General features: G+C 46.2%; 1 protein-coding gene across 5 annotated transcripts in view; it reads right to left on the bottom strand.

The window, feature by feature from the left end:
* The window catches only part of nbeaa (neurobeachin a), a gene marked incomplete at its 5' end in the record, with an annotated part of 109,220 nt that overhangs the window by 53,391 nt on the left and 30,495 nt on the right, over positions 1-25,334 (bottom strand). For all 5 annotated transcript variants that reach the window (XM_080851591.1, XM_080851592.1, XM_080851595.1 and 2 more), the window contains 7 exons: positions 1,523-1,669; positions 2,606-2,725; positions 6,768-6,894; positions 9,974-10,095; positions 10,578-10,673; positions 11,560-11,660; positions 13,699-13,930. In XM_080851591.1, coding sequence (XP_080707717.1) covers positions 1,523-1,669; positions 2,606-2,725; positions 6,768-6,894; positions 9,974-10,095; positions 10,578-10,673; positions 11,560-11,660; positions 13,699-13,930 — 945 coding nt within the window. The remainder of the gene's footprint in view (positions 1-1,522; positions 1,670-2,605; positions 2,726-6,767; positions 6,895-9,973; positions 10,096-10,577; positions 10,674-11,559; positions 11,661-13,698; positions 13,931-25,334) is intronic.

The raw sequence follows: 25,334 nt of genomic DNA, 5'->3' as shown, positions 1-25,334 counted from the left end.
TAGTGTCTATGAGAATTCTAATCTTAGCTCCCTCCTCGTTCCGCAACGTTAAATAAATAAACACCAAGACACCACATCCTATCACACTGGCCCTACATGATGTAACCTCCGTGGAAATAGGTCCTAACGTTTGTGGATGAGTGACATACTCTCTCCCAGCCCTAGTGCGGATTATTTCCAGTCAGTTCAGTTTGATCTGCTAAACACAAACGCCCCAACTCCTGGTCTCATCTGTGGCAAAACCAAAGGCTGCTCCAGCTGAGCTGGTCAAGCTAACTGCCGTGAATGCCACGAGAGGTTTGGCAATTAGCAACGAAAAGCCACTGAAGCTCCGCCTGTCATTCGGTGCTTTCCCTACCGTGTTACCTAACAGAAGCGTGGTGTTTAATTGACTGCTGTAAGCATTCCCTGACATGACAGCCTATGAGATGCTCAGATACATTGCCCTAACAGCCTGAAGGAAAATCAACACCATTAGCACCATTTTAGGAATAATGAAGACAAACCCAACTTCCAAACATTTCTGGCAAGGCTTCTGATAACCTAAGCACGTTTCTGATGTTTACTGAAAGTAATACCACACACACACACAAACAGACACTGACACACACAGACACATACACATATACACAAATAGTTGACAGTTGTCCCCCTTTTCCCCAATGTTCTAGTCGCTAATGATGAGTCCAATTGCTGGGCCAATAAACGTTTGATGCGTTGTCTAGTTATACTGCAGATGTGAGCTGTGAAAGCCCTTTCCGACTTGTTATCTGAGGTTGGGAATGGCCTCCTTAGCTTTTGCAGATTCTTTCTTTCTCTCCGTCAAACTTCAGGGACCCATCAAGCCATCTAGCAATCAATGCCATTACCAACTGAAGCAAAAAGCTTACGATAAGAGTGGTTATACGCATGACTGATATCACCAAGAACACCAATTAAAGAAGGCATCAAGAAGTGACAATCAGCAGCAGTCTGCGCTGCAAGACATCCCGACATCTAACCTCTCTGCCTTCAGCCAACGGAAACAGTCTGTCTGCACACAGGACAGGGGATGGTGGGGGGTCTTAAGAGAGAATGCTAATGGCCACAGGAAGAGATGTCACCCGTCGCCATGGGGAACCAGCTCACTTCCTACTCCGGGGGGCACGACTATAGCTCAGCGGCGGCGGTTCTGGGCATGCTGCCTACACTGGCTGACACGGACCCTGCTTTATGCCTCTGCACGCCAGAGAGAGAGAGCCTTTGGGCATTAACTATGATTTAGCATCTGGGATGGCCGGTGCCAAACATGACAGGAAGCACTTCCTGCAGGGACACACATGGCAGAGGCAGGAACACATTTGGTGACAGTTTATCAGAAAGCCAAACCCCACCAGACTCAACCCACCCATTCCCATTATAATCAATCTAGGACCCTCCGCGGACACGTGTGGAGCAGAACAGGTGGCGGACGCTCACGCCTATGACAAGTGACAGACATCATTAAACCCTGGGCTCTTTGGGGTAGTTGGCACGTCCATACCTTATAGCCAGGTCCCAGCTGGTGGATGGCGAAGATCTGTGCCGGGTTGAGTGCCTCACTGAACACGTAGACGGCCCCCAGTTGGCCGCAGAAGACCCGGTTAGCATCGGCTGTCTCTGACGATCCCAGGAAGCATTTGTCATAGCTCTGCAGCACATAGAGAGGAAGGGAAGGAAAAAGAGGATAGATGTAACCTAACCTATCAAACAGCCTTACCAATGTAGCTATCTACCGTAGTGTGCCCATGCATCTGCTGATGCCACCGGGCTAGAAAAGCTTAGGTCTATAGCTACCGCCGAGATCTGCTTACACTGAACAGTAACATGCCAGAATTAGGCCTGCATGCTAATTCATTCTTAAATATGAAAAAGGTAGCAGAAAAAGAGATTTATAGTTTATGTTACACTTTTGAGATATTAAAATGATGTGTCATGTGTGGTTGCAGATGTATCATAACTATTCTTTACAATGAGAAAGACAGGGAAATAGTAGTTCCTTTGTGTACCTTTAGATACATACACATTTAGAGAACTTCTTTTCACAGGTGCCCTTCAGCTTTATAAAAGTTTTTCGCCTGCATTTAGGCTCAAGGTGATTTCACATAGGTAAAAACGATTTTGTCCCGTTATTTATTTCATTTTTTTCCCCATAGCCATTAACCTCTCCTCTGCAAGCCATCACTGTGATAAACACTTATTCTATCTGAAAAGAGTTGGTCCTTGCATGGAACAGAAATACATTTGAAAAAGCAATGTGTTAATTTTTTTGTCCTTATCTTTTAACAATGTTTATCCGTTCTCTCGCGGTCAACAAAAAAAAATGCACCATAACAAAGTAATGGCACGCTAGAAATAGCCTTTGGCTCCACTTTCAATACTTTATTACAGGCTCATTCTCTTAACTCTAATTCACAGCACACAGCACACAAAAACACAGGAAGTGAGTAATGAGGTCTATTTTCCTCAACCCATTCTATGAGAATCAGTTCACTTTAGGAGAAGACTGAGGATAAATATGGACACAGACACGAGGCCTTCACTTTGAATCATCTCGGGAACGGGTAAGGGGTTTGCTCATACTCACATCGTTAGTGTTGACATGCCAGGCCATGTCGCCGTAGGAAACGAGCTGGCCGTTGACGTAGCAGCGGATCTCACTGTTCCTCCAGCGGTTGTAGATGTGGACGATGCTGATCATGTACCACTGCAGTACGAGAAATACACACAATAATAAAACACTAACCATTCATTCAGGCTCACAGGAATCCTTCACACAAACTATACATACTGTACATATTGAACACAATTGGAACCGGAAAGTAATTGGAGGAGAAGATCGAAAGAGCCAATGAGGTAGCATTCCTGAGATAACTATGCAGTTAAAACAAATAATACTCTAACTACTACGGATAATATTCAAACTAAAGAAATACTATAGAGAAAATGGTACTCCATTGAACTAGAGGTATTTCACCTGGCATGGAACGATGGCCTTTTAAATTATAACACAGCACTATTGATCATCATATTGTATTAATCTGTTTGTTTCTTATTCTCTCTTCTCTTCCTCTCCTTCCTTCTCTTCTGCCCCCCCCCCCCCCTTTCTATCTCTAAACCCAGCCAGCCTCAAGCAGATGGGTCCCCCCTTATGAGCTGGGTTATACTCAAGGTTTCTACCTTATTAAAAGAGAATTCTTCCTTGCCACTGTAGACTTAGTGTTTGCTATAGGAGGTTCACGCTCTGGGCTCTGAAAAGTGCCATGAGACAATTTAAATTGTTATTGGCGCCATATCTTCCTTGGAGGCGCCATATAACTAAAATCGAATTAAAACTGCAGAATAGATGACCGGAAATGATACAGTGCTCAAACTTTCACAAGCATAAGTTTTAATATGACCACAGAGTCTGGTAGTGATGCATAACTGGAGCGGAGAGACTCTTAAGTAACAGTGAACGTTAAAATCAGGACCCCTAGCCACAGTGGACTCATACATTCAGGCAGTGTCATTGTGACTCAGCTGAGAGCAGCAGGGGTCTGGATTACATTAAGAATAAATGATGAGCCCTGTCATAAGAAATGGTTAATATTGTATGTGCTCCATCACGGGCTAGCCTCGTCGCTAAATCTTGGCTCAGGGCAGGCACAGAACATCCCGTCTCGACTCGTGAGGCTAACATAACATGGCAGAGGCTGACTTAAATGCATCACAGCTCCGACCACCCTTCAGGTTCATTATGAGGTTCGAGACTGGTTCCAAATGTGTGTTTAACTTGTGATTCAGCACATATGGTAATATGTGATAATTTATCGCTGTCAGGGCTGAAGGTTCTTTAGCAGTGACCTTCCTTTTGTATTTGGACTGTATTAAATCTTAAGGTAATGCAACCCCCCCCCCCCCCCCCCCCCCCCCCACCAAAAAAAAAAAATATTAGCATTGTCTCTAGGATCCTAACCAGTCCTGCCACCTCAACCAACACTGTGCTCATAAATATTTTGTGCAATACTAAATGTGGGAGACATTCTGAAATATGAGCATGTTCATAAAACACACCCACAGCAGGCTGGAGTCTGATGTGCTAAAATCTGCTTTGAGGTATCAATTAGACATCAGAGTAGTGGGCCAAGGCGGAGAGAGTGCAATCTGCCTCAAATATCAGGCAGTAGAGAGACAACAGAGAGAGCAAGTTAGTGTGTGTGTGTGTGTGTGTGTGTGTGTGTGTGTGTGTGTGTGTGTGTGTGAGTGAGAGAGAGAGAGAAAATAGAGAAAAAGGATACTAACAGAGAGAGGGTAGGAAAAGAGAATCTTTCTCAGATCACTGGCAAATAGATGTTAAGACACAGAGATGAAAAAACTGTCTAGCCCACTGCGCTCTGTACGTACGTATGTGTGTGTACGTACTACTGACCATACTAGTGAGAGGACATGCTAAAAAAAGAGTAGATTAATGGCACAAAGGTTTGCACAATCTCTCCAGAACCCTCTGACATTTTGCAAGTTTACTTATTTGCACACATGAAATCCATCCACACTTTTTCCATACAGTAGAGTACCAATAGCCCCAGACTAACTGCTGCTGACGATGATGATTTAAGGCTGATCACAGAAAAAAGTACATTTTCTGTAAATATCTTCACTATGCTATTGATGCCCCAGGTGTGAAGCTGTCAAATGATTACGAGGCATAAAAAACTGTTATCTTGCTAAATCAGATTGCCTCACGTATAATAACGTGCATTTCTCTCACCCTCCTCACTCTTTCTTTACACACTATTTTTCTTTTCTCCTCTTCAACCACACTATTTTTCTTTTCTCCTCTTCAACCACCTCCTCCCAGAAGAATGCTCTCTTAACTGCAGGTGCAGTCTTACAGGTCAGATTTGAGAATGTCTGCCCCCACATGTCACACCAGAACGCTGCGTCACTCACTGGGGAGGGGGTCGGGGTAAGAGAGAAAGAGCAAGAGAGCGAGAGATAGAGAAAGAGCAAGAGCAAGAGAGAGAGCATGAAAGAGAGAAAGACTTTTGATGTTTAAAACCATCTTACGGATGAAGGATGCTTAAAAGGGCTATTATATATTAATACCCCAAATATAGCAACACCATGAGAGAGAGAGAGAAGGAAAGAAAGAAAGAAAGAAAGAAAGGAAGAAAGAAAGAGAGAGAGAAACTGACGCTGCTTTCGTTCGGCACTAATTGCTGAAGCGCTGGAGTTCACTCTGAGGCAGGGCACACATTCCAGCTCCTGCCTGGCAGGGGGGCATCGAGGGGTGGGGGGTAGGGGTGGGTGGTGGGGGGCAAGGAAGGAAAAGAGAAGGAGGCAGCAGCAGGGGTTGCCAGAGGGCCCGAAAGCACAGTGGGCATTTTAATTGGCACATTGAAATTCCAGAACCCAGAACCCCCAAGCCCCCACCCCTCCCCCCCCTCGCAACAGCACCACCCCACAAAGCAGAGGCCGACCCCTGCTGAAAGACTCCCCTTCTTCTCTGAAGTGTGGCTTGATTGTAAACGGATCCTATCTTCTTTTGCTTGGTCATTTCCTCTCATTTACAGGTGGGACAAGGGGGCCACCTCCTGTGAAGCCAGGTGTGTGTGAGAGAGAGAGAAAGAGAGAGGGGGGCACAGTGGCACTGCCATGTGCGGGACGGTGACTGAGCACAGCGCCAGGGGGGGGGCGCGCTGTGGGCAGAGACACAAGCAGGGCATTCATGATGAGGCCTGACACCACTGCACCCGCTGTCTTCCTTACTGCTTAATCCTGCCTCACAGCCTTCAACCCTCTGGGTTCTTTCTGCTTCAAGGGCTAACTAGACAGGTGGATAGCTATGTGATGGATAATGCCTCTGATAAACTAGGGAGAGAAGGAGAGGGGGAAGGTGAGGGACAAAAAGATGGATTGAGATAAATTGAGTCAAAAATATAGTAATAGAGATAAAGAGAGAGAGAGAGAGCGAGAGCAAGAAAGGAAGAAAGAGAGAGGGGGAAAGAGATCAAGAAAGCAAGAAAGAGAGAGGGGAAAAGAGATCAAGAAAGCAAGAAAGAAAGAGGGGGAAAGAGATCAAGAAAGCAAGAAAGAGAGAGGGGGAAATGGTGAAGGAAACACAGATAAGTTCACATACACTGCACAGAGGAACAGGTGGCTCTGGACATGTACAGGGGATAAAGTGGAGAGGGTTACTGAAAGGGAGGGGGGGGTGGAGGGGGAGAGAGTGTGTCCAGCTGCTGCCCCCTGCAGGCCACACAGAGAGGTGCTGGAGCGTGAAGCACTAGTGGCACGACAGCCTGCCTGCCTGCCTGCCTGTCTGCCAGGACAGCGCCCCTCCAGGACCAGCTCACCAGACTATCACAGGCACACTCATTAGCTACGCCTCTCTACCACAGTGCCAGATACCTGAACATGTTACTTTTTTGTTCTTGTTCCAAGTGTCTTGTTAAACCAAGGACGCTACACTCATCCCCTCCCCTCCCTCTCTTTCTCTCTCTCACACACACACACACTCACTCAAACAGCTGCTGAAGGACTTCCAAGGACAATACAAGTGCTTTGGCTGCTAGCTAACATAACAGCGTTCAGGGGAGATTACACCCAGCTCCATTTACACATTTAGAAGACAAAAAGCAGGAGCCAAGACTCTTTTAGCACATTACCCATAGTTAGTGAGAGTGACTTTGAAGCTCATTTTGACAATGGATTGGTGGTAAGACATGGAAAGTGCCCTGCTGGGCAGAACTCTATGGTCCCCTCACCTTCCTGGGCTGGAAGTCGTACTTGACACAGTGCTGGAAGCCTTTGCCCTTGGACTTCAGTGACGTCACTATCAAGCAGTTGCCCACAAAATGTGCCGAGTAGCCGATCCCTTTGCTGGTCCGGAAACTGAGGACAGACGAAACAGAAGAAGAAGACAATGAGAACATGCGTTTGGACATGACAGAACTGCAAGATCATGGCTGCTGCTGCTTGTTATTCTAGATGACTGATCTGAGGTTGCTGGTAGCGAAGCAAAGTGGTAGCTCACTCCCACGTGACACCGGCATATATTCTCTTCCATCTCAATAGCAAGACCAACCCATTCACACGCTACTAAATAACTTAATCACTCTTTAATCCCTCTCAAAAAAATGATTTCTCTCTTTCTCTATTTAACCCACATGAATAGCACTTTTAGACACGGGCATCTTTCTGAGGCATGAGTCACTTGCATGGTGTGGAATCCCTTGATTGCTCTGTTGGGGCTTTATTGGCTGGCATGAGAACAAATGTGGAGGGTCAGTATGGGCCCTGGCACTGCAGCTGGCTGGGATGGCTGGAGGGGGGTTGATAAGAGGTTATTGAGGCCAGGCCCCTGAAGCAGTGCTCCTCTCCCTCCCTCTCGCCCGTGATACCAGCTAGCGGCACACTGCTGAGCTCAACCATCGGTGGCACAGGAAAAAACGTGATTAGAAGAGGCACGTTTGCCTGTTTATTTGTTTTTGTCATTGTCAGTCTTTCTGGGCAGGGCGAGGCTGGAAGACTCGCACAGAGCTTCGTGCAGTGTTTATGTAACACGTAATGCAACTAGTGCTATCTGTTTGGCACCCCCTCCGAAAGAGTGTGGTGGAGCTGGAGGGTGTTCCTTCTTCAGGTTCTGTCCCAGAGAGCGTGGGTTTGAGCTTCAAAAGGACCACAATAGGCCCGTTGCAGTTACCTGAGTGCTATAGCTGTACATGCCATGGATGTTTTCTTTTGCGATAACTCTGGAACCAAGTTAGCGTCTTTCGATAAATAACATGCAGGCCCGTCATGCACAGTGCATAGGACGCCATCGACCATAGCTTTGGGTTGCACACTGACATTAATCTGCGAACACGCCTCGTATCTGTAACTTTTACTGGCTATTAAAACCCCACCACACACACACACACACAAAACACATCACTTTTCCAAGTCATCCCTCTTCAGAGAACCAGGGAAAAGTCCAGGAGTCCAGGGCGAGGAGTGTGATTACTGAAAAGGTCAGACCTAATGAGGCTTTACCATGGAGGCTGGCTGGGGGTGGGGGGAGGGTGGTGGTCCTCCACCTCACAACAGTTTGGTTTTGAAAAACATCTGCTTGGCAATTAATGATTTTGATGACATTTAAGTATTTACATGTTTATCTTGCCAGCAATCTGCAAAGTGTTTTTGAAGATTAGCGACGCAGCTCCATTGAAAATGAAATTACTCGGAAGGAGTCCCGGGGAGCTGAGGGGCTTTTAAATATTCACACCATGCATGCTTCCATAGTAAGTATAAGTATAAGTTTCCCCTACTACACACACACAAACACAAACACACACAAGAGGGGGTGTAAATACAGAGCTTGAAATCATGGTCACCGAATGCAGCACACTATGAAAATAAAGGCGGCTTTAGATGTGTATTTTTCTGAGCTCTTGTACGTGGTTTTATCCCACTGAGGTGAAGTAAATACTCATCGTGTCTTTGCAACACACGATCATTAGCTCACCATCGGGGTTCCTGTTCTTTAGTACTACTCTCATCTATCTAACAAGTGCTTCCTACGGAAATGTTCCGACGTGCTATTAGATTTACCGCCACGCTTTAAATCCTCTAGTGTCTATCCGCAGTCACTCAACTCAAAAAACGTTAGAAGGAAGAAATGATTTGATCTGGTCATAATTTGGTAGCATGTAGACCGCTCTACCCATGGTAAGGTATTTGTAAAAGGATTCTGGACACTGGAAATCGCTCGTGGGGCAAAAAAGGCAATCTACAGCAGACATACTGGATTGCCATGCTATCACTTAATATCGTCTTCTATTTCATTGAATCCTTGAAGGTGCTAGGACTGTGTGCTAGAACAGTCCATCATTTCATAAAAGGGAAAAAACAAGAGCATAATTTTCGTGTTTTCTCAGTTGGAGTTTCCTGAAAGGTTTGTTATTTCTGTGAAGCTCTAGAGGCAACACAACTCGCATCTACTGTCAAAAGACTAATAAAACCATGCCACAAAAAAAACAGGGTAGATGTCATACACATGCTGTGCCACAACAGTGTCATGCTTGTTCCACCTGTCATTGTCTTGAGAGCCTTCTTCATTTTAGATGCCTCGACAGCTTTTGCTAATAAGCTGTCCAAACTCAGCACACACTCTTAAGATCAATCACGATGTCAATTTGGCGATTCCATGAACAGGTGTCATAAGACTTTCCAGAACATATGCAGGGACAATAGTGAGTCATCCCCAGGTGTCACTGTAGCATATATTCTGCCTGTAGTTAGGGGTAATTGGAAGCCTGGGAGAGAACAGGAACGTGAAACTAAACTGTTCGGACTAAATGAATGTGGAGAAATCCAGCTTTTACCTGACAGGGCAAACCTAACAGTAGAAGGCAAATTAATCCAATGCTTGTCTAATGTAGAATTCGGACTGAGAACAGTGGGCTGCTCAGTTTAAGGTTGAATGACCTCCCAAAATGACTTTGCTGTTAACTCTGTTTCTGAGGCTGAACTGATGCAGACCGGCGTTTGATGGAGGGAGATGGATGCATAGTGAAGGGTAGTAACTGCAGGTGCACTTTGAAGCCAAGAAGTAAGGATATCAGAGAAAAGAAACTCCCTGTAGAATGAGCTTGAAACAATGTCGTTCCCCAACTCCAAACTTAGAAAGGATAATGATTTAACAAACACATATAACCTTCAGCCCCCAACCTATATCCCCCTCCAGCTGTTTAGAAAAGAGAATATAAGGTAGGCTCCTAGACTAGAAGTGAACTCTCAGTGCAGACAATCACAGGGAGATTAGTTAAGTAGTTAATTCATTCACTAACTGACCACCAGTAATCTGGTAATCTTTGTCCTCTCTGCAGAGCCAAATGTGCCTTAAATCAGGCTAGGTCAGGACATGGAGTAAAACCCTTTCTCTCTTCTGAACTTCAGAAAGGCCGGGAGACGGGAGTGGATGCTGACTCACCAGTAGAGGTACGGCTTGTCCTTGTCTACATTGATATTGTTGAGCGGGTCCATACGGAACCAGGTGTTGAGAGTGAAGCCATTCTGGTAAGGCCACTTGGCAATGGGAGGCAAGGCAATGGCCTGGGAAGAGAAGAGGTCATTTCAATGAAACCGGATTTCCGTAATTCAATGAGGAACAACAAAACGATACGACAATGATAGGACTGTTATAACCTATGGTCTCCCCGTGTGGATCTTCATATTTTTTTTTGTAGTGCAAAAGAGCTCACAGACATAAAAATGTCATGACAACATAAATAATTCAGAGACAAATGTATGCTCTGTTTGTCATTTGGGCCACAGTATGTCAATGTAATTACAGCATGCAATTTGCTGTGTGAATTAAATAAAAATAACCCAACTAGCTAACACATACACACATCTGAACACCATCTTCCTTCCCACATGTAATGTGACGCCCAGTGAACCCCAGTGTGTGTGTGTGGACGAGGGGGTTTGAGTGGGCTGCGGAGGGGGGGAACGGGCCAGAGCAGGCAGCCCAGGCCTGGACCAGGGCGAAGGAGGAGAGTGGAGATGAGTGGAGCGAGGCCGGTGGGGCTTACCGCTGCGCTGCGTCCAGGGAAGTTGAAGAAGGTATCTGGGCCATGCCTCTGGGGCATCTGATTCAGCACTGACAGCAGCTTGATGGCGTGCCTGGGCTGCAGTGGGAAAGACAGGAGTGGGAGGGAGGGGGAGGGAAAGGGAGATGGAGAGAGAGAGAGAGAGAGAGAGAGAGAGAGAGAGAGAGAGAGAGAGAGAGAGAGAGAGAGAGAGAGAGAGTAAGAGGAAGGAAGGATGGATATGGTGAGTGGAAAGACAGACAAGAGAGAAGTTTGGTAAAACTGTATTTGAACCCTGCATCATATGACTACACTACACTTGTCACGACTGTGCTGTCATAACAGTCAGCACCCATTCATATGAAAGCGTTAGGTCACCATAAATGAATAGGTCATGACAGATCTCAGCAACTCTGATGCTATTATCGCTGATAAACATATGACTTAAGATGTAATACAACATGACACGATCATAAATGAAACTGAAATGGCACATTGTATGTGCATATGTGCATGTCATGCGTTATGCCAGCGTACCGACGTAGGGACTAAGTAAGATGTTCCTCAACGTTTACAAATAGGAGGGCGTTGATGAAACTACAGTGTGTTAAAAGCGGAGGGCTATGTAGCTGTGCCAAGGCGGAGAACTACTAGAGGACATCATCCCAGCCGCTGCAACCACTTTGGATCAATGGCCTGTCAATCAGCTGTGGTCACCCCCACCGCTGGGTAATTGATTGTGAGGCAACCCCCAAATAGATCAGCCTCTGGGGAGGAGGCCTGCAGACAGCAGATCGTTGCCTGGGTGGGTCAGGCTTGGAGGTGGACATTGACCACAGCCTTCAGCAGCTGTGTTCTACCCTTTCACATGCACACACACACACACATGCACACAAACTCGCACACAGATACACACACACGCACACAGATACACAAACACACTCACGAACGCACACGTACACAGACGCTCTATATGCTTACTCACCCACATTCCATTGTCTCCTCTTAGCATACTGAAGAGAAACTTCAGCTCCTTTACTGTGATGCTGTAGCTGGCCAGAACACCTAGCATGTCCACTAACAAGTCTGTGAGAGAGAGAGAGAGAGCGGTGAAAAGAGAGAGAGAGAGAAAGTAAGGTAGAAAGAAATAGAAGAATGGAAGAGGAGAAAGGCAAGAAAACAGAATGACTCAGCAGAAAGTCAGGCCAAGGTCTGCCGATTCATGAGGGGAGACTAGCAAGCCCAGCAAGGGCAAAAACAAGCACGGGAGAGAGAGAGTGACAGAGAGAGAGAGAGAGATCTGACACAGAGTGATCCCCAGACAATCACTCCTCCCTGCCGCTCTCTCTATCTCTTTATCTCTCCGTCTCTGCGGCCCGGCGTAAGCAGACCTATTCGTCTCAGGGGAGTGCTCTCTCCGGCCAAATATGAACACTCATCAGTTACAGGCAACAACAATTCAACATTGATCTCTCTTCACAGAATAACACGGAGAGTAACGAGCCCAGCAGAAAAACATGGTCGGCACTGAGGGAAGCCGAGGAGAATGGCAACCAGGTGGCCACATGACGTACTACCGCTTCCTCCGTGTAAACCGTGAAAGAGCATTTGGTGAATAAACAGCATTTGACATTACACAAAGACGCCATCAGTGTCATATTCAAAGGGTAAAAGGAGCCTTGGGCGATGGTGGTTCAGGAGGTAGAGGGATCGTTCAGAAGGTAGTTTGATCCCGACTCCCCCTCACCAAGTGCCGAAGTGTCCTTGAGCAAGTCACTGAGCCCCCAATTGATGTGCAGGTTGGAGACCTAAGTGTTCCCTCCTGTAATTGGTGTGTGAATGGGTAGTTGTCTGAGGCATTAACATGGAAAGCACTTGGGGTGCTATACGCGTAGAAAACACCATGCAGTCCATTTACCATTTAATTTACTACGCTTTCTGGCACTTCAAACTGTAAGGGCTTAGCGTACCTATGTCAGTTATCGGACAGTGTCAAACATCGGCCATTCTGTTAAACAATCAAAATGATAAGTTTAATAATGGATTCACATGACAACGCAAACGTTTGCCGATAACACACGCCGTCCGATAATTTACACCGTTACGATATACTATAACATTGCTTTCTGAGCGCAGGCATTGCTATAAATAAATAGTTGTATAGACTTACGCCAATCATTATGAGGCATTAATAATACTTTATGAGTGTTTTTTACTGCTGTATGGATACTGGGTTTAAGTTCATTTTAACCAACATTTCCATAGATGCCCACCCCTATCTGAATGCCTATCGTATTTTTTTGTGATCCCACTAATAGCTAGTAAGCTTCAAGTTTAAAAAGGCTATTAACAGAGACATAGTGCTCTATCAGAAATACTGCACGCTAGCCCTTTAAAACACATGAATCATGCTTTAAAATAGATGAAAGCCAAAAGGCGTACGAGGACTAATAGGCAGATTAACGCCGTACCAAGGCTTCCTAAGTAGATCTGACAAAAGGACACAGAGGCGAGCCTTTTAGGAAATATGCTCACCAGGACAATTTTTGCACATTAGCAACGCATTAAATGAATTGTACAGTTCAGTGCACATAATTACAGAGACATATTGACCATTAACACAGCATGCTGAACTGAAGAAAACACAAACCCAGTGGCCTGACCCTGTGAGGACATACCTCAGACAAGAGGGGTAAAGTTTGAAATAAAATTTCATTTTAAAACTATAGTCAAGGTCTCTGTCTTTCAAGTCTTCATGCCCTGTCCAGTTCTGTTAAATGCCTATGAAGTTCAAAGCCCATTTGAACCCAAACAACATAATCAGAAAGGATTTTTTTACTGCTTTGTGACTCAGAAGGGTAATATATAAATAAACGAATAAGAGGAAGATGAATAAACACACCTGATTCTTTCTTGTAATGGGTAGATATATGTATTATACATTTCATAGTACAGAGACACCCACCATCAAACCTTACTGCCAAATGCCATGATTTTGAGACCGTTACTAGGCATGTTAGTCTGGGCCTGCGACACACACACACACACACACACACACACACACAAACACACACACACACACAAACACACACACACACACAGAGAGAGGTCCATCCTGTCTCACCTGCGATCATGTCGTCGACAGAACTCATCTTGAGCAGCACCTGCTGGATGAGGCCCACCTCGGTGCTGGTCTGCAGGTTGCGCACGCTCTTGCGCAGGATGGCGGTGAACATGCTCCAGATCTCGGCCTGGCACGTCACGTCGCAGTGTTCCAGCAGCTCCACCATGCAGCCGATGCTCTCCGCATCCTGGATGATGAAGTTCATCTCCAGGTCAAACTCGCCACCCACCAGCTGCCGCAGCAAAAGCACAGAGAGAGAGAGAGAGAGAGAGAGAGGGATAGGAAGATGAAAAGGAGAGGTGGGAGGAAGAGGGGAATGGAGGGAGATGTAGAGAAAGTAATACGGATGAAAGAGTGGGGAGGTAGAGAGAGATGGAATCACATAAAAGAGGTGGAGATGGAAAAGATACCGGCAGATAGACATAGATAGATGGATAGACAGAGAAAGAGAGGGCGAGAGAATTTATGATAGGTAAAACAGATGTCAGGTTTAGGAAAATGAAAGAAAAGAGGGGGAAAGGAAAAATGAAAAAAGGTTAGAGATCAGCTCAATGTTTCTTGGTAAAAAATATCTCTGCCACATGAACTGATTACTGTTCAAGATTAGCTAGCTGATTGCTTTTCAAGATAAACTTCCGTCGTTGAAAACAGTTGGCTCTTTCACTCTGGTAATGAAGAACTGATGAAGGAAGAAGAAAAAAAAAACACACCAGACACATTGTAACTTCACACAGATCTGAACAACCATCAATGTCTGCATCCTCGCATCTCAGCGGGTATAAAATTGGCCACCTCCGATGCAAGCGAGGCCCCAGGCAATGGACTGCTTTAACAAGGCTTTTACTCGCCCGGAAATCATATCACTGAGACGAACCACACAAGCCAACCATGACAGCCACACACGCAAACATACCTTGATGCTTGACACGTCCCTAACACGCCTGTCAAGCTCACCATGTCACACACAACACTGCTGCACTTCTTATCCCTAATCACTGTGTGCGCACACACACACACACACACACACACACACACACACACACACACACACACACACACAAGCAAAGATTCCTCATGCGACACGCTCCACAAAAAAAAGGTGCTTATTTGACCACGCAACATAAGTGATCTCTTAAGGTCAATTTAAACCGCCCCAAAAGGCCCAACCAATCACAGAAAGGTCTTCCACACAAAATCTAACAAAAAATAATTGTTGCAAGTCGGCATTTGGTGGAGTTTATTTGGTTGGTGTGAACTGGCCTTAAGTGAAAAAACATAATGAAAAAATAAAAAAAAACAAGGGAGCATGAACGCAGTTCCCGAAGTGTTCTGTGATGTTCGCCTGTCCTTTCCTGCCCAGCCTAATGTGGAATCTTTATCCATGCAGTGCCAAGGAGGCCGAGGATGTCCAATCCAATAGATTCCTCATGCTACACTGCCCTCGGAGGCCATTAGTAAGTGGAAGATTAATTGTACAAGCTCGAGACGTCAATAGGCTCCCGGATTGCGGCACACTTTGGGGTAGTTCTGTGAACTCTGAAAATTAATTAAAATGGAACTCTGCAGTCAGTGTAGATGCATCCATGACAGAAAACACATGGGGAGGAACGAACAAAAAGTGAGAAACAAAGATAGTGTACAATGAAGCAAAGAATACTGCTGTGTTTTAAGACACTGTGTTTTTAATTTGCGTGTGTTTGTTTGCGAGTGTGTGTGTGTGTGTGTGTGCAAGTGTGTGTGTGTGTGTGTGTGTGTGTGTGTGTGTGTGTGTGTGTGTGTGTATGTGTGTGTGCAAGTGTGTGTGTGTGTGTGTGTGTGTGTGTGTGTGCAAGTGTGTGCAAGTGTGTGTGTGTGTGTGAGTGCGTGTGCGCGTGCGCGTGCAGCTTCTTCAAACACCTAACCATCAGCCACTCCTCTGGTCATTTATTCTACTGGAACACTTTGCCTCCTGATAATCATTTAAGGATTCGGTCCTCGCATTAATGAATACTCTCACAAATGAGGCGTTGAGACAAACATTAGCCATAAATGGAGGCGGTGATTCAGACACTTGAAATAGACCGAGCTTCTAGATCCCAGTCTTACCATCACACTGCCATTCACCGGATAAGATGAATGCCACAAGATATATGCAAGCTGATCGATCACATTAGATACAGTTGTGGGACTTTTGCTTAATGTGAGTGCGTTTTCATATGTGTCCACACTCTGGTGTGGGATACTAGGTTACCGTACGACACCACAGTTAGTGGTACCTGTGGGTAGTCGATGGATTGACTCAAAAAACGATGGGTTGACAACCAATCAATATTCTAGAATTCATGTAAGATTAGTTACCAGGCAGGAACTGAAAACACCATTTATTTGATTGGCTATTACCAGGACCTCTACCTTTTTCACTTAGCTACAACAACGTTTGCCTGACTTTTAATGTGGGGTCACGTTTAACGCTGCTGTTAAACATTAAAAGCAACTGAATTACACTTGTGTTAGGTGTAATCTGCAGCGGTAAATAACATAAACGACAATAACGTGAGTGATTGATAAAGGACATATGTTACACTTCACAAACACACATAATCGATTAGTTAGTGGTACCATCCACACAGTGCTATCCTGAAGTAAGGAATTTGTCCTGATGATAAGATGCTGTTTGACACCATAAGCAGATATGTTCTTGGAGCAAGAGAAAGCAAAGGGTGTCTTCATTCTAAGTCGGCACAAGATTATTGATTTTCAATGAACAGAATCCATTAGTGGAAATTAGGCCAAACCATTAAAGAACTGTCTGAGCAAGAGAGGAAAGAATGAATTCTTTCAAAATTGACTTTTCTACTCTACATCGACAACTCCGACAGATAAGTGAGCAGACGTCTTGATGCACAAAATACAGAGGCATTCTTTGTGAATTTTTTTTAGGTCAACATGAGCTCAGTGAACAGCTAAGGAAAAATATTTCACCATCCACATTCTAGAAAACTGACACTAAATGGAGTTGAAAGCAAGCACACTGGCATGAAGAACACACAATGTGGAGTTGCTAGGCAACAATCACAAAAAAAAAACACCACACACAAACACCTCCTCATCATACATTGCCATCAGGTTCCAGATGTGAAAACCGTGACCCGTGGTGAAGGACCCGGGGCTTTCGGTGAATTTAAAGGAGCCGTCTTTAAAGGGGTGCTGGAACTAGAAGATGAAACATGTTAATCTTCTAGAAGGTTTCACCATGCGACAAAGGGAATGACGCAAAAAGAGCGCAACTCTGCCACATCTCGGTAGAGGGTCAGAGAGAGAGCAAGAGAGAGAGAAAGAGAAAGAGAGAAAGAAAGGGGGGGGCCCTTTTGCTGTGACAAGGGGTCTGCTCAGACAGACACACACAACATGCTGTTGTGCGACTAACAAACCTCTTGGCTGGGGTATAGATCTTCTGTTCAAACAAGCACATTTCCAGTGGCACACTGTGAATGGAAGCAAGAAATGCAAAGAAAAAGAAATGCGTCAGGATCTGCATCACATCAATAACGGTGCTCTTCAGTTAAGAGTACACCCTTGTGTGAATCTATCCTCAGAACACTGCAATGGCAGGCATTAAAAAGAATTAAACCCAGATTGATGTAACCAATTGGCCAGTGTTCCAGTGTGAGTTCCAGTGTGAGTCTCCTGCTTACGTGCGGACTGACCCACACCCGTCCTCCATCGAACAAACATCCCCCACCGCGGCCGACCTTTCCCTGCGCTCTCGGCTTTGAACTCCGTGGCTGGAGTCGGCGGGGAGTCTGGGGATCTCGCCATGGAGGATGACCCTGAGGATGGGCTCTCAGGCTGCTCCTGACCCAGGCGTGACTCACTCAAAGCCCAGCCAACCTGCCCTCCCCAACCCGCCCTGGGGAACTCTCTCAATCATGGAGGTGCCCTTCACCGGCCCTTGTGGTACAGCTCTCTTTCTCTCTCTCTCTGGCTGGACAGCACGCCTTGATCAACAGGCTGCATGACTCAAGTGAGTGGCTAGGGACACTGGAAAGAGCTACTGTATGATCCTCAAAGTCGAGTGGATGGCCCTACCTTCGTGCTTCACCTCAGCGATTGATCCACCCCCCCCCCCCTCCCCCCCATTGGCTGGGTTGTTCTAGATCACTGCTGTGTACTCGCCTCTCTTTCAGGTGTCCTTGTTATGCAAAAATATCACCTGACACTTTGAGACTTTACAAAACCAGCCCCCTTATGAATCTAATTTGTCCTGTAAATTCATTTTGGCATTAAAAAAAAAAAAACAGACCATAGAGGCTTTGATGTGCCACGATGGCATATCATTATCTGATTAAACTCGAGTTAGCCACTGGACGCCCTTCATAGATTGGGAGATCAGAATTGCAGGGCATGTCTGTGTGATGCATCCTCTTTGAGGACATGCTGTCCTCTTGTTCTGCGCAGAGTGTTTCAGCAGCCGCACTAAAGCCAAGTAGATGAGCCTGAAGGAGCAGACAAAATGGCCTCAGGCTAGTGTGGACACTTTGAACTTCAAAGACAGATGAGGGAGGACACAGGTTCAGCATATGTGTGTTTACAGCAAGTGCTTTTCCTCTAAAGCTCTTGAAATCATTTATCAAAATCTGAACAAAAGATTCGTCATTGTGGTTGGATGGCTACAATTCTGAAAAGTGGGGCGCCAACATTGGTGACTCAGTTACAGAGTTTTTTATTTTAATTGTGTTCCTCTCCAAAACTACCACTCATGTTAAACACATCACTCTCCTTTTTATTTGCAAAGACAAGATAAACTCTTTCTCTCTTCACCTGGATTTCCTATTTTTCTCCATTCAGGAGGCAACACAGATCATTTTTTGGGTGCATGTTTGTTTTTGAGACTGGCAAAAGACAAGAAATGGGGGCAGATCCTGCATTATTCAGTTTGTCATTTGATGTGTAAACTCATTCAGGCTGGTAATATGCTCACACTGGGCCACCAGGGAGCGTCTGAATGGCTTCCACTCTCCAGCCCTCTGCCCTATTCCCTTCCTTTTCCATTCTCTCCTTCTCCTTATTTCTCTTTCTCCTCCTTCTCCTTCTCCTTCTCTTGGAGTCAAAAGGGCGGCCAGCAACAAAGGCTCACTGAGCACGCTCACAAGCCAACATCACAGACCCCATCAATTCTGGACCAGCGTTCTTGAAAAAGCCCTCGTGCTGCCCACTGATCCCATGAGGCTTGGCATCGCCACGGTGAACCCGAGTCGGCACGCGCAGGCGGGCATGCCTGGCACCAGTGGGGCGGGGACACACGCAAAAAGGAAAGCACACGGTGTAAAGTGAGGGAGCGAGGTGACTATTTTCATTCGGCAAACACTCTGATCGACAGATATTTTTTCCATGCATAAATATGGATAAATGCAAACCCTTACACACACCAATGTGCTTAACAAAAACAAACAAACAAACAAACAAACAAACGCAAGTAAACATACAGAAATGGGGGGGGGGGGGGGGGGGGGGCACCATTGTCACTTCATTAACAGCACATTCACACATTCAGCCCCACAGCCTTTTTCAGTGGGCTCCACCAGCTTTGGAGGACAAAAATAAGCCCTCTCCCAGAGATCCATCAAGCACCTAATAATGCTCTCTCTCTGAGTGTTACGGTTCAGCCCAGGGTACAGCCAGTGCCAAGTGGGCAGGCAGCTGGCACCACGCTCAACCCTTTGGCACAGGGCATGGAACACCCTGCAGTCTTCCCACAGCGAGGGCCGAGACAAGGACACGGTCTCCATGACCTTCTCATAAACAGGCACTTAGTTCTACAGGAACAGCCTCCCCTTTACAATGAATGAATGCAGCAATGATCATGGAAACGAGATAAGCAAGGTTGACTGTGAATGGCAGCTGGGGTGAGAGACCTCATAAAGGCAAAAAGGTAGCTTATATTATGTGTATCATTTACATGAGCCTTGTATTGGTAAGAATATTACAGTATTATGGTGACTATGCACAGTGCTGGGCCTCTCTGGGCCTACCATACTGAGAAGAGTCCCACCAGCCACCGAGCCACCCAGCCTCCCAGCCACTCTCCTCTCCTCTCCTCAGTACCCTCCACCCGGCAGCCACAGGGGCCACCCAGCTGTCCCCTTCATGTCTCTCATATCTAAATCCCACCGCTAAATCATGCTTGTGTGCGTGCGTGCGTGTGTGTGTGTGTGTGTGTGTGTGTGTGTGGTGAGACCAGAGTGGGCCAGTAAGCCATTGGAGGGGCACAACCAGGGGAGGGCAAGATAACAGCAGCTTTCTTTCTGCTGGCTCTTAGGGGTCTTCTTGATGTCTGCCGATAAAGAAAGAGAGAGAGAGAGAGAGAGAGAGAAAGAGAGAGAGAGAGAGAGACAGTGAGAGAGCAAAAGAGAGAGTGAGTGGGAGAGAGAGAGAGAATGAGGACTGAGAGGGAGACTTAAGGTTAGATAGACACTGATCCACATAGACCTCTCTGAGCACCCGAGGAGCTCAGGGAGAACGCCAAGTCACAACCCCCCAGGTAGGGTGCACGCAATCTGAAACAGCAGGGACAGAGTCACCACGCTGGGAAGGAGGAGAGGGAAGAAAGACAGGGAGGATACTGTGTGTGTGTGTGTGTGTTTGTGTGTGTGTGTATTTGTTCATTTTACATGAAGAGATAAGAAAGTGAGGAAGGATACTCTGTATGTGTGCTCACTGTAGAGTGTGTGCGCGCATGTGCGTGTGGGTGTGCGTGTGTGTGTGTGTGTGTGTGGTTGCCATCCATGCGTGAACAAGGCGATTTCACGCTGGGAAGACGGCTGTCAGTGGTGTGACAGTCTCCATGATCATGTACACGGCTGCCACTGGACTGCCTTATTAGATGAGAAAACAACACAATCGCTTCATATGAACTCGTCCTTGAGCCCAAAATGTAAATAACCCTTCAGAACCAACACACACAAAAATAACACGGTTTTTCAACAACCCTTCAGTCAAAGTGAATAGTTAGAACAGCAGAATAATATCACTTGTGCTAGCACTAACTCGTGAGGTTCTGTGAATACTACTTTTTTGCTCTTCTGATTAGATGCTAAAAGCCTTTCATGGGCTTTGCCCCGGTACTCTACGCAATGAAAACAAGAGCAATCGGAGATTTCTGACCTCCAGCAAGGGTTGACGTTGATAGTAAAGCAAGATCTAAAACGTTCATCTGAACAATAGCCCAAAGTCTACATTCATTGTAAATTTCATTAAAATCCGGTCATTGGTTTTCGAGAAATGTCACTTTAGGTGTGAAAACAAAGATCCGGATCCAGAATCCGGATCCAGATCCGGATCATCCTGAAATTTTAATGGGGATGTCCCAGGACCAAGATCTTGTGAAAATTTCAGAAAGATCGGCCCAGTAGTTTCTGAGAAATCTTGTCCACAGACAGACAAACAGACGGACAAATAAATAAATAAATTAACGGGAGGTAATGAAGCAGGATCTAATCTAATCTAATCAAAAAAAGGTGCCACACTTAAATTAACATCTAAATGAATTCCTGACTTTCGATCAGGATCCTGAAACTGTCATCTCAATCCTTGAGCACCCTCAACTTTGACTGTTTTCCTGTGCCCAGAGTGAGGTGTCATAGTTCATAGTGCACCAGAGGTTAGCTAGTCAGCCATTAGCCAGGCGAGGGACAAAGACAAAAAAAAGAAAAAACAACGACGTCATTAATCCCCGGCCCTCCAAAGCTCTCGGTCGGCCCGTGCCGTCTGCGCCGGGGCCTCTAATTATGGATTCCGTTCCCCCGGGGTAATTGTGTGCCATTGTGCGCCCGAGAGCCGAATGGAGACACGAGATCACAGATTAAACACTTAAAGTGAGCGGAGGAGAGGAGAGCCCTTTCAGTGCCTAGAGGAGTGAAGGAGGGAGGGCGGCGGAGAGAGGTGTAAAGGAGGGAGGGTGGGGAGAGATGGAGAGAAGGAGGGGGTAATTATACAGCATTTTTCTATTCATCAGAAGCTCTTTAACCCAAAAGTGTTTTCTCTCTCTCTCTCTCTCTCTCTCTCTCTCTCTCTCTCTCTCTCTCTCTCCTCTCTCTCTCTCTCTCTCTCTCTCTCTCTCTCTCTCTCTCTCTCTCTCTCTCTCTCTCTCTCTCTCTCTCTCTCTCTCTCTCTCTCTCTCTCTCTCTCTCTCTCTCTCTCTCATCTCTCTCTCTCTCTCTCTCTCTCTCTCTCTCTCTCTCTCTTTCTCGCTGGGCTCTTGGTGTGCTCGAGAGGGAGGGCTGATCTGTGAACAAACTGTTTATTTATTTTTTTATTATTACAGCGACGCAGCGCCATATTTACGTTACGGCTGGCTCTGAGGAGGTAAATGCAGATTGGGTAAATTAGATAGTTGCTCGGAATGCTTCTCATAACGCCATCAGGGAGAAGGAGAGCAGCGAGACAGAGAGCTTAGTGAAGGAGTGCACCGGGAGAGAAGGAGGGAGAGAGAGAGAGAGAGAGAGAGAGAGAGTTCACAGTGTCAGGCTCTCCAATCTGTTTGTGAAGGACAAGATAAAAAAGGCGGCATGGAGTTCAGATAGAGAGAAAGAGAAAAAGAGAGAGAGTGAGAGAGAGAGGGAGGGAAACAAAATGCAAGGGTCTGACAAGGCCAGGGATGAGAGGGAGGACAAAGAAGTCAGGTTGGCGGGTCAAACAGACCAGAAGCTACGCCAGACAGTGTTCCTGCATTAGTAGATCTGTGTGTCTGTTTGTGTCCATGTGTGTGTATATATGTATGTGTTTGTGTGTAGGTGTGAGGGAGAGAGAGTGAGTGTGTATGCATCTGTGTGTGTGTCTGGTTCAGAAGGTCTTGTTCAGAAGGGACAGTCGGTGGTGCTAGGAAGGAGCAGGCTGCCAGATGGCTCTCTTTTCTCTGGACTATGCTCTGTGAAACACACAATCACACACAATCACACACAGGAGACCGGCTGCCACCTCATGAGGACTATACACAACCTTCCGGGCCATTTCCGAGAATGTGTCACACAGTTGTGTGTGTGTGTGTGTGTGTGTGTGTGTGTGTGTGTGTGTATGTGTGTGTGTTTGTGTGCATGTGTGTTTTAGAACAGACAACAACAAATAGGCTGTACAAGTACCAAATTCAGACACAGTGAGGAACATCGCAGCCACTATCCATACAGCCTCCTACAAATGCCTCTTTTTGCACAGAAACCATATTGAGAGCAGCCACCTTCCAAGCCCACAGACCTCTCCAGGCTTAATGTCTAAGCTGCCCATCAGTTTTCAAAGGTTCCTACGGTTCCTTAAGCCAACATTTGTTTTAAAACCAACACACAAACACCTACCAATTAATACTGCTAGCAGTGAGACACACACACACACAAACACACACACACACCAAATACGACCTTTTGCAATCACACACACAAACACACAAATACAGACCAAATACGACCTTTTGCAATCCCACACACAAACACAGACCAAATACGAACTTTGGCGGTCACGCACACATGAGCTCAGACAAACAACACAGCTCAATGAGGTGAATCGAGGGCCTTTGTTGTTCTCTGATTAGCTTTTCATGAGCAGAACCTGCATGAAGTCCCCAGCTGCCATCTGCTGCCAGACCCTTCCCAAAGCCCCCTGGGAGATGCAGTCCAGGAGGCTCTCTGGTAACCCCCACAACCATCACCACCACCACCACCACCAACAACCAACTTGCTTCTCCCCAGTCATCTCTGTTTGGCTGCAATCAATCAAAATGTCAGAGTTGATCAGCATCACATTAGTCTCAGCGCTTAGGGGGAGCTGATATCACACACTGGACAGCTCAGTCTCAGGCGAGTGTTTACAGTTCTCAAACAGGCTCTCAGATGGCGAGCGGGTCGCGGCCTGAGTCATTAAGAACCCGGCGCAACCCGGCGCGACCCAGTGCTGGCACACAAACAAGCTAATCCAAAGTGACAAACAGACCAATGAATGTCGGTGTAGCACACGACCTAGACTGACCCCTGGAGCAGAGGGTTCAGAAATCAAAGCTTGCACGGGGAAAGGCCTCCTATCCGTTTTAGGCCTTTCACACTATCTGAAAGTTCACAAAGAGACACCACCATGCTCCCCTGCATCCCTTATGAGCACTAAAGCGCTAGCTTGGAAAGCTTGGACATTAATTAGGCTGAATGTGTTAGCTTGAGAGTGATTCTATTATTGAATAGAGAAGTGCTAGCTTTAGCCTGATTTGTTGGCTTTAGCATGACTCTCCAATTGAAGAACAGAGATGCGCTAGTTTGAGGATTTAGCCAGATTTGTTAGCTTTAGTGTGACTCTCCCATTGAAGAACAGGAAAGCACTAGCTTGGAGATTGTGCGTGTAAGCTTTGTTGTAACTGCCACATTAAGGACACTTGGGTTGCACCTGAAAACCTCCAGAATGTTCTTATTCGCAGGGCCAAGGACACAGGCATACAGACTAATAAAACATCTACAAGGCAGCAGGTGTTTCTTTTTTTTAAGATTTATTTTGAGCTTTTATGCCTTTAATCAATAGTGCAGTGAAGAGTGGGATAGGAAAATGAGAGGTGGGGAGTGGACAGGAGAAATTACATCAGGCCGGATTTGAACCCGTGTCCTCCATGGGCATCAAGCCCAAATGTGGTCAGGGCTACTGCATGCGCCACAGTGCCCCCTGGCAGCTGGTGTTTCTGTAACTTCAGAGACAAACACAAGCTTCCACTTTTTTCCTCCCCCCTCCAGAACAGACACGGAATAACAAACGTTTTTTTTCCTCCACAGAAAAAAACCTGCACGCTCTTGAACTCTGCTTGGCAGACTGTAGCTGGTCAATTGTCTAGACTGTCGAAAAGGACAACGGAAGCAAATGGACTCCCTACACTTTACCTGCACACGCATATGCACGCACACAAACAAACACACAAACACACACACACACACACACACACACACAGCATCAAGCTGGTGCTCGCCAGTCTTCTGCCCACAGGGTTCAGGGGTTCACACTGGATATTGATGAATGACTCAGGTGTTGTGATGGCTTCAAAAGTCACACACGGAGACGAAACTTTTCAAAGAGTTGTTAAAGCCGGTGCATAAGTCAACACCCAACCGACTGCAGCCTTCAGGGTGACGATATGATGAGTGTTTCTCCCTGGCTACCAGTACACAACACCAGCCTGTTGGCCTCACTGGACCAATAGGGCAGCCACTCAGCCACTAGCACGGCTAATCTTGTCTGGCTGAAAGCATTCTCACAGCTAATTGAACGGCACAGAAATAGATGCATTTCATAGGAATACAGAGCAGAAATACACCCCCACACACACAGACAATTAAGCATACACTAGATATGTATTGAGTTTGCAATGGAACAATCACAGGAGGGGGAGGGGGGAGGGGTCCTTGCACTGGGAGCGCCGCTGTTACTTTATTTGAATTCACTGCCTATGAGAGGAATAACCTTAGATTTGACTGACCGTAATTACAGCGTACACAACACAACATCCTCCCACACACACACACACTCTCTCTCTCTGTGTGTTGGTCTATTGTTCACAGCCACAATTAAGAGCCATAATTAAGCTCCTGAAGCCGAAATAAGAATAAGTGTGGGATGCAAATTATGAATCTTTCTGGTCC

The sequence above is a fragment of the Sprattus sprattus genome (assembly GCF_963457725.1).
Source record: "Sprattus sprattus genome assembly, chromosome: 1".
Taxonomy (NCBI): Eukaryota; Metazoa; Chordata; class Actinopteri; order Clupeiformes; family Clupeidae; genus Sprattus; species Sprattus sprattus.
Note: the sequence above shows the minus strand (reverse complement) of the source record. Positions and strands in the feature narration are given on the sequence as shown.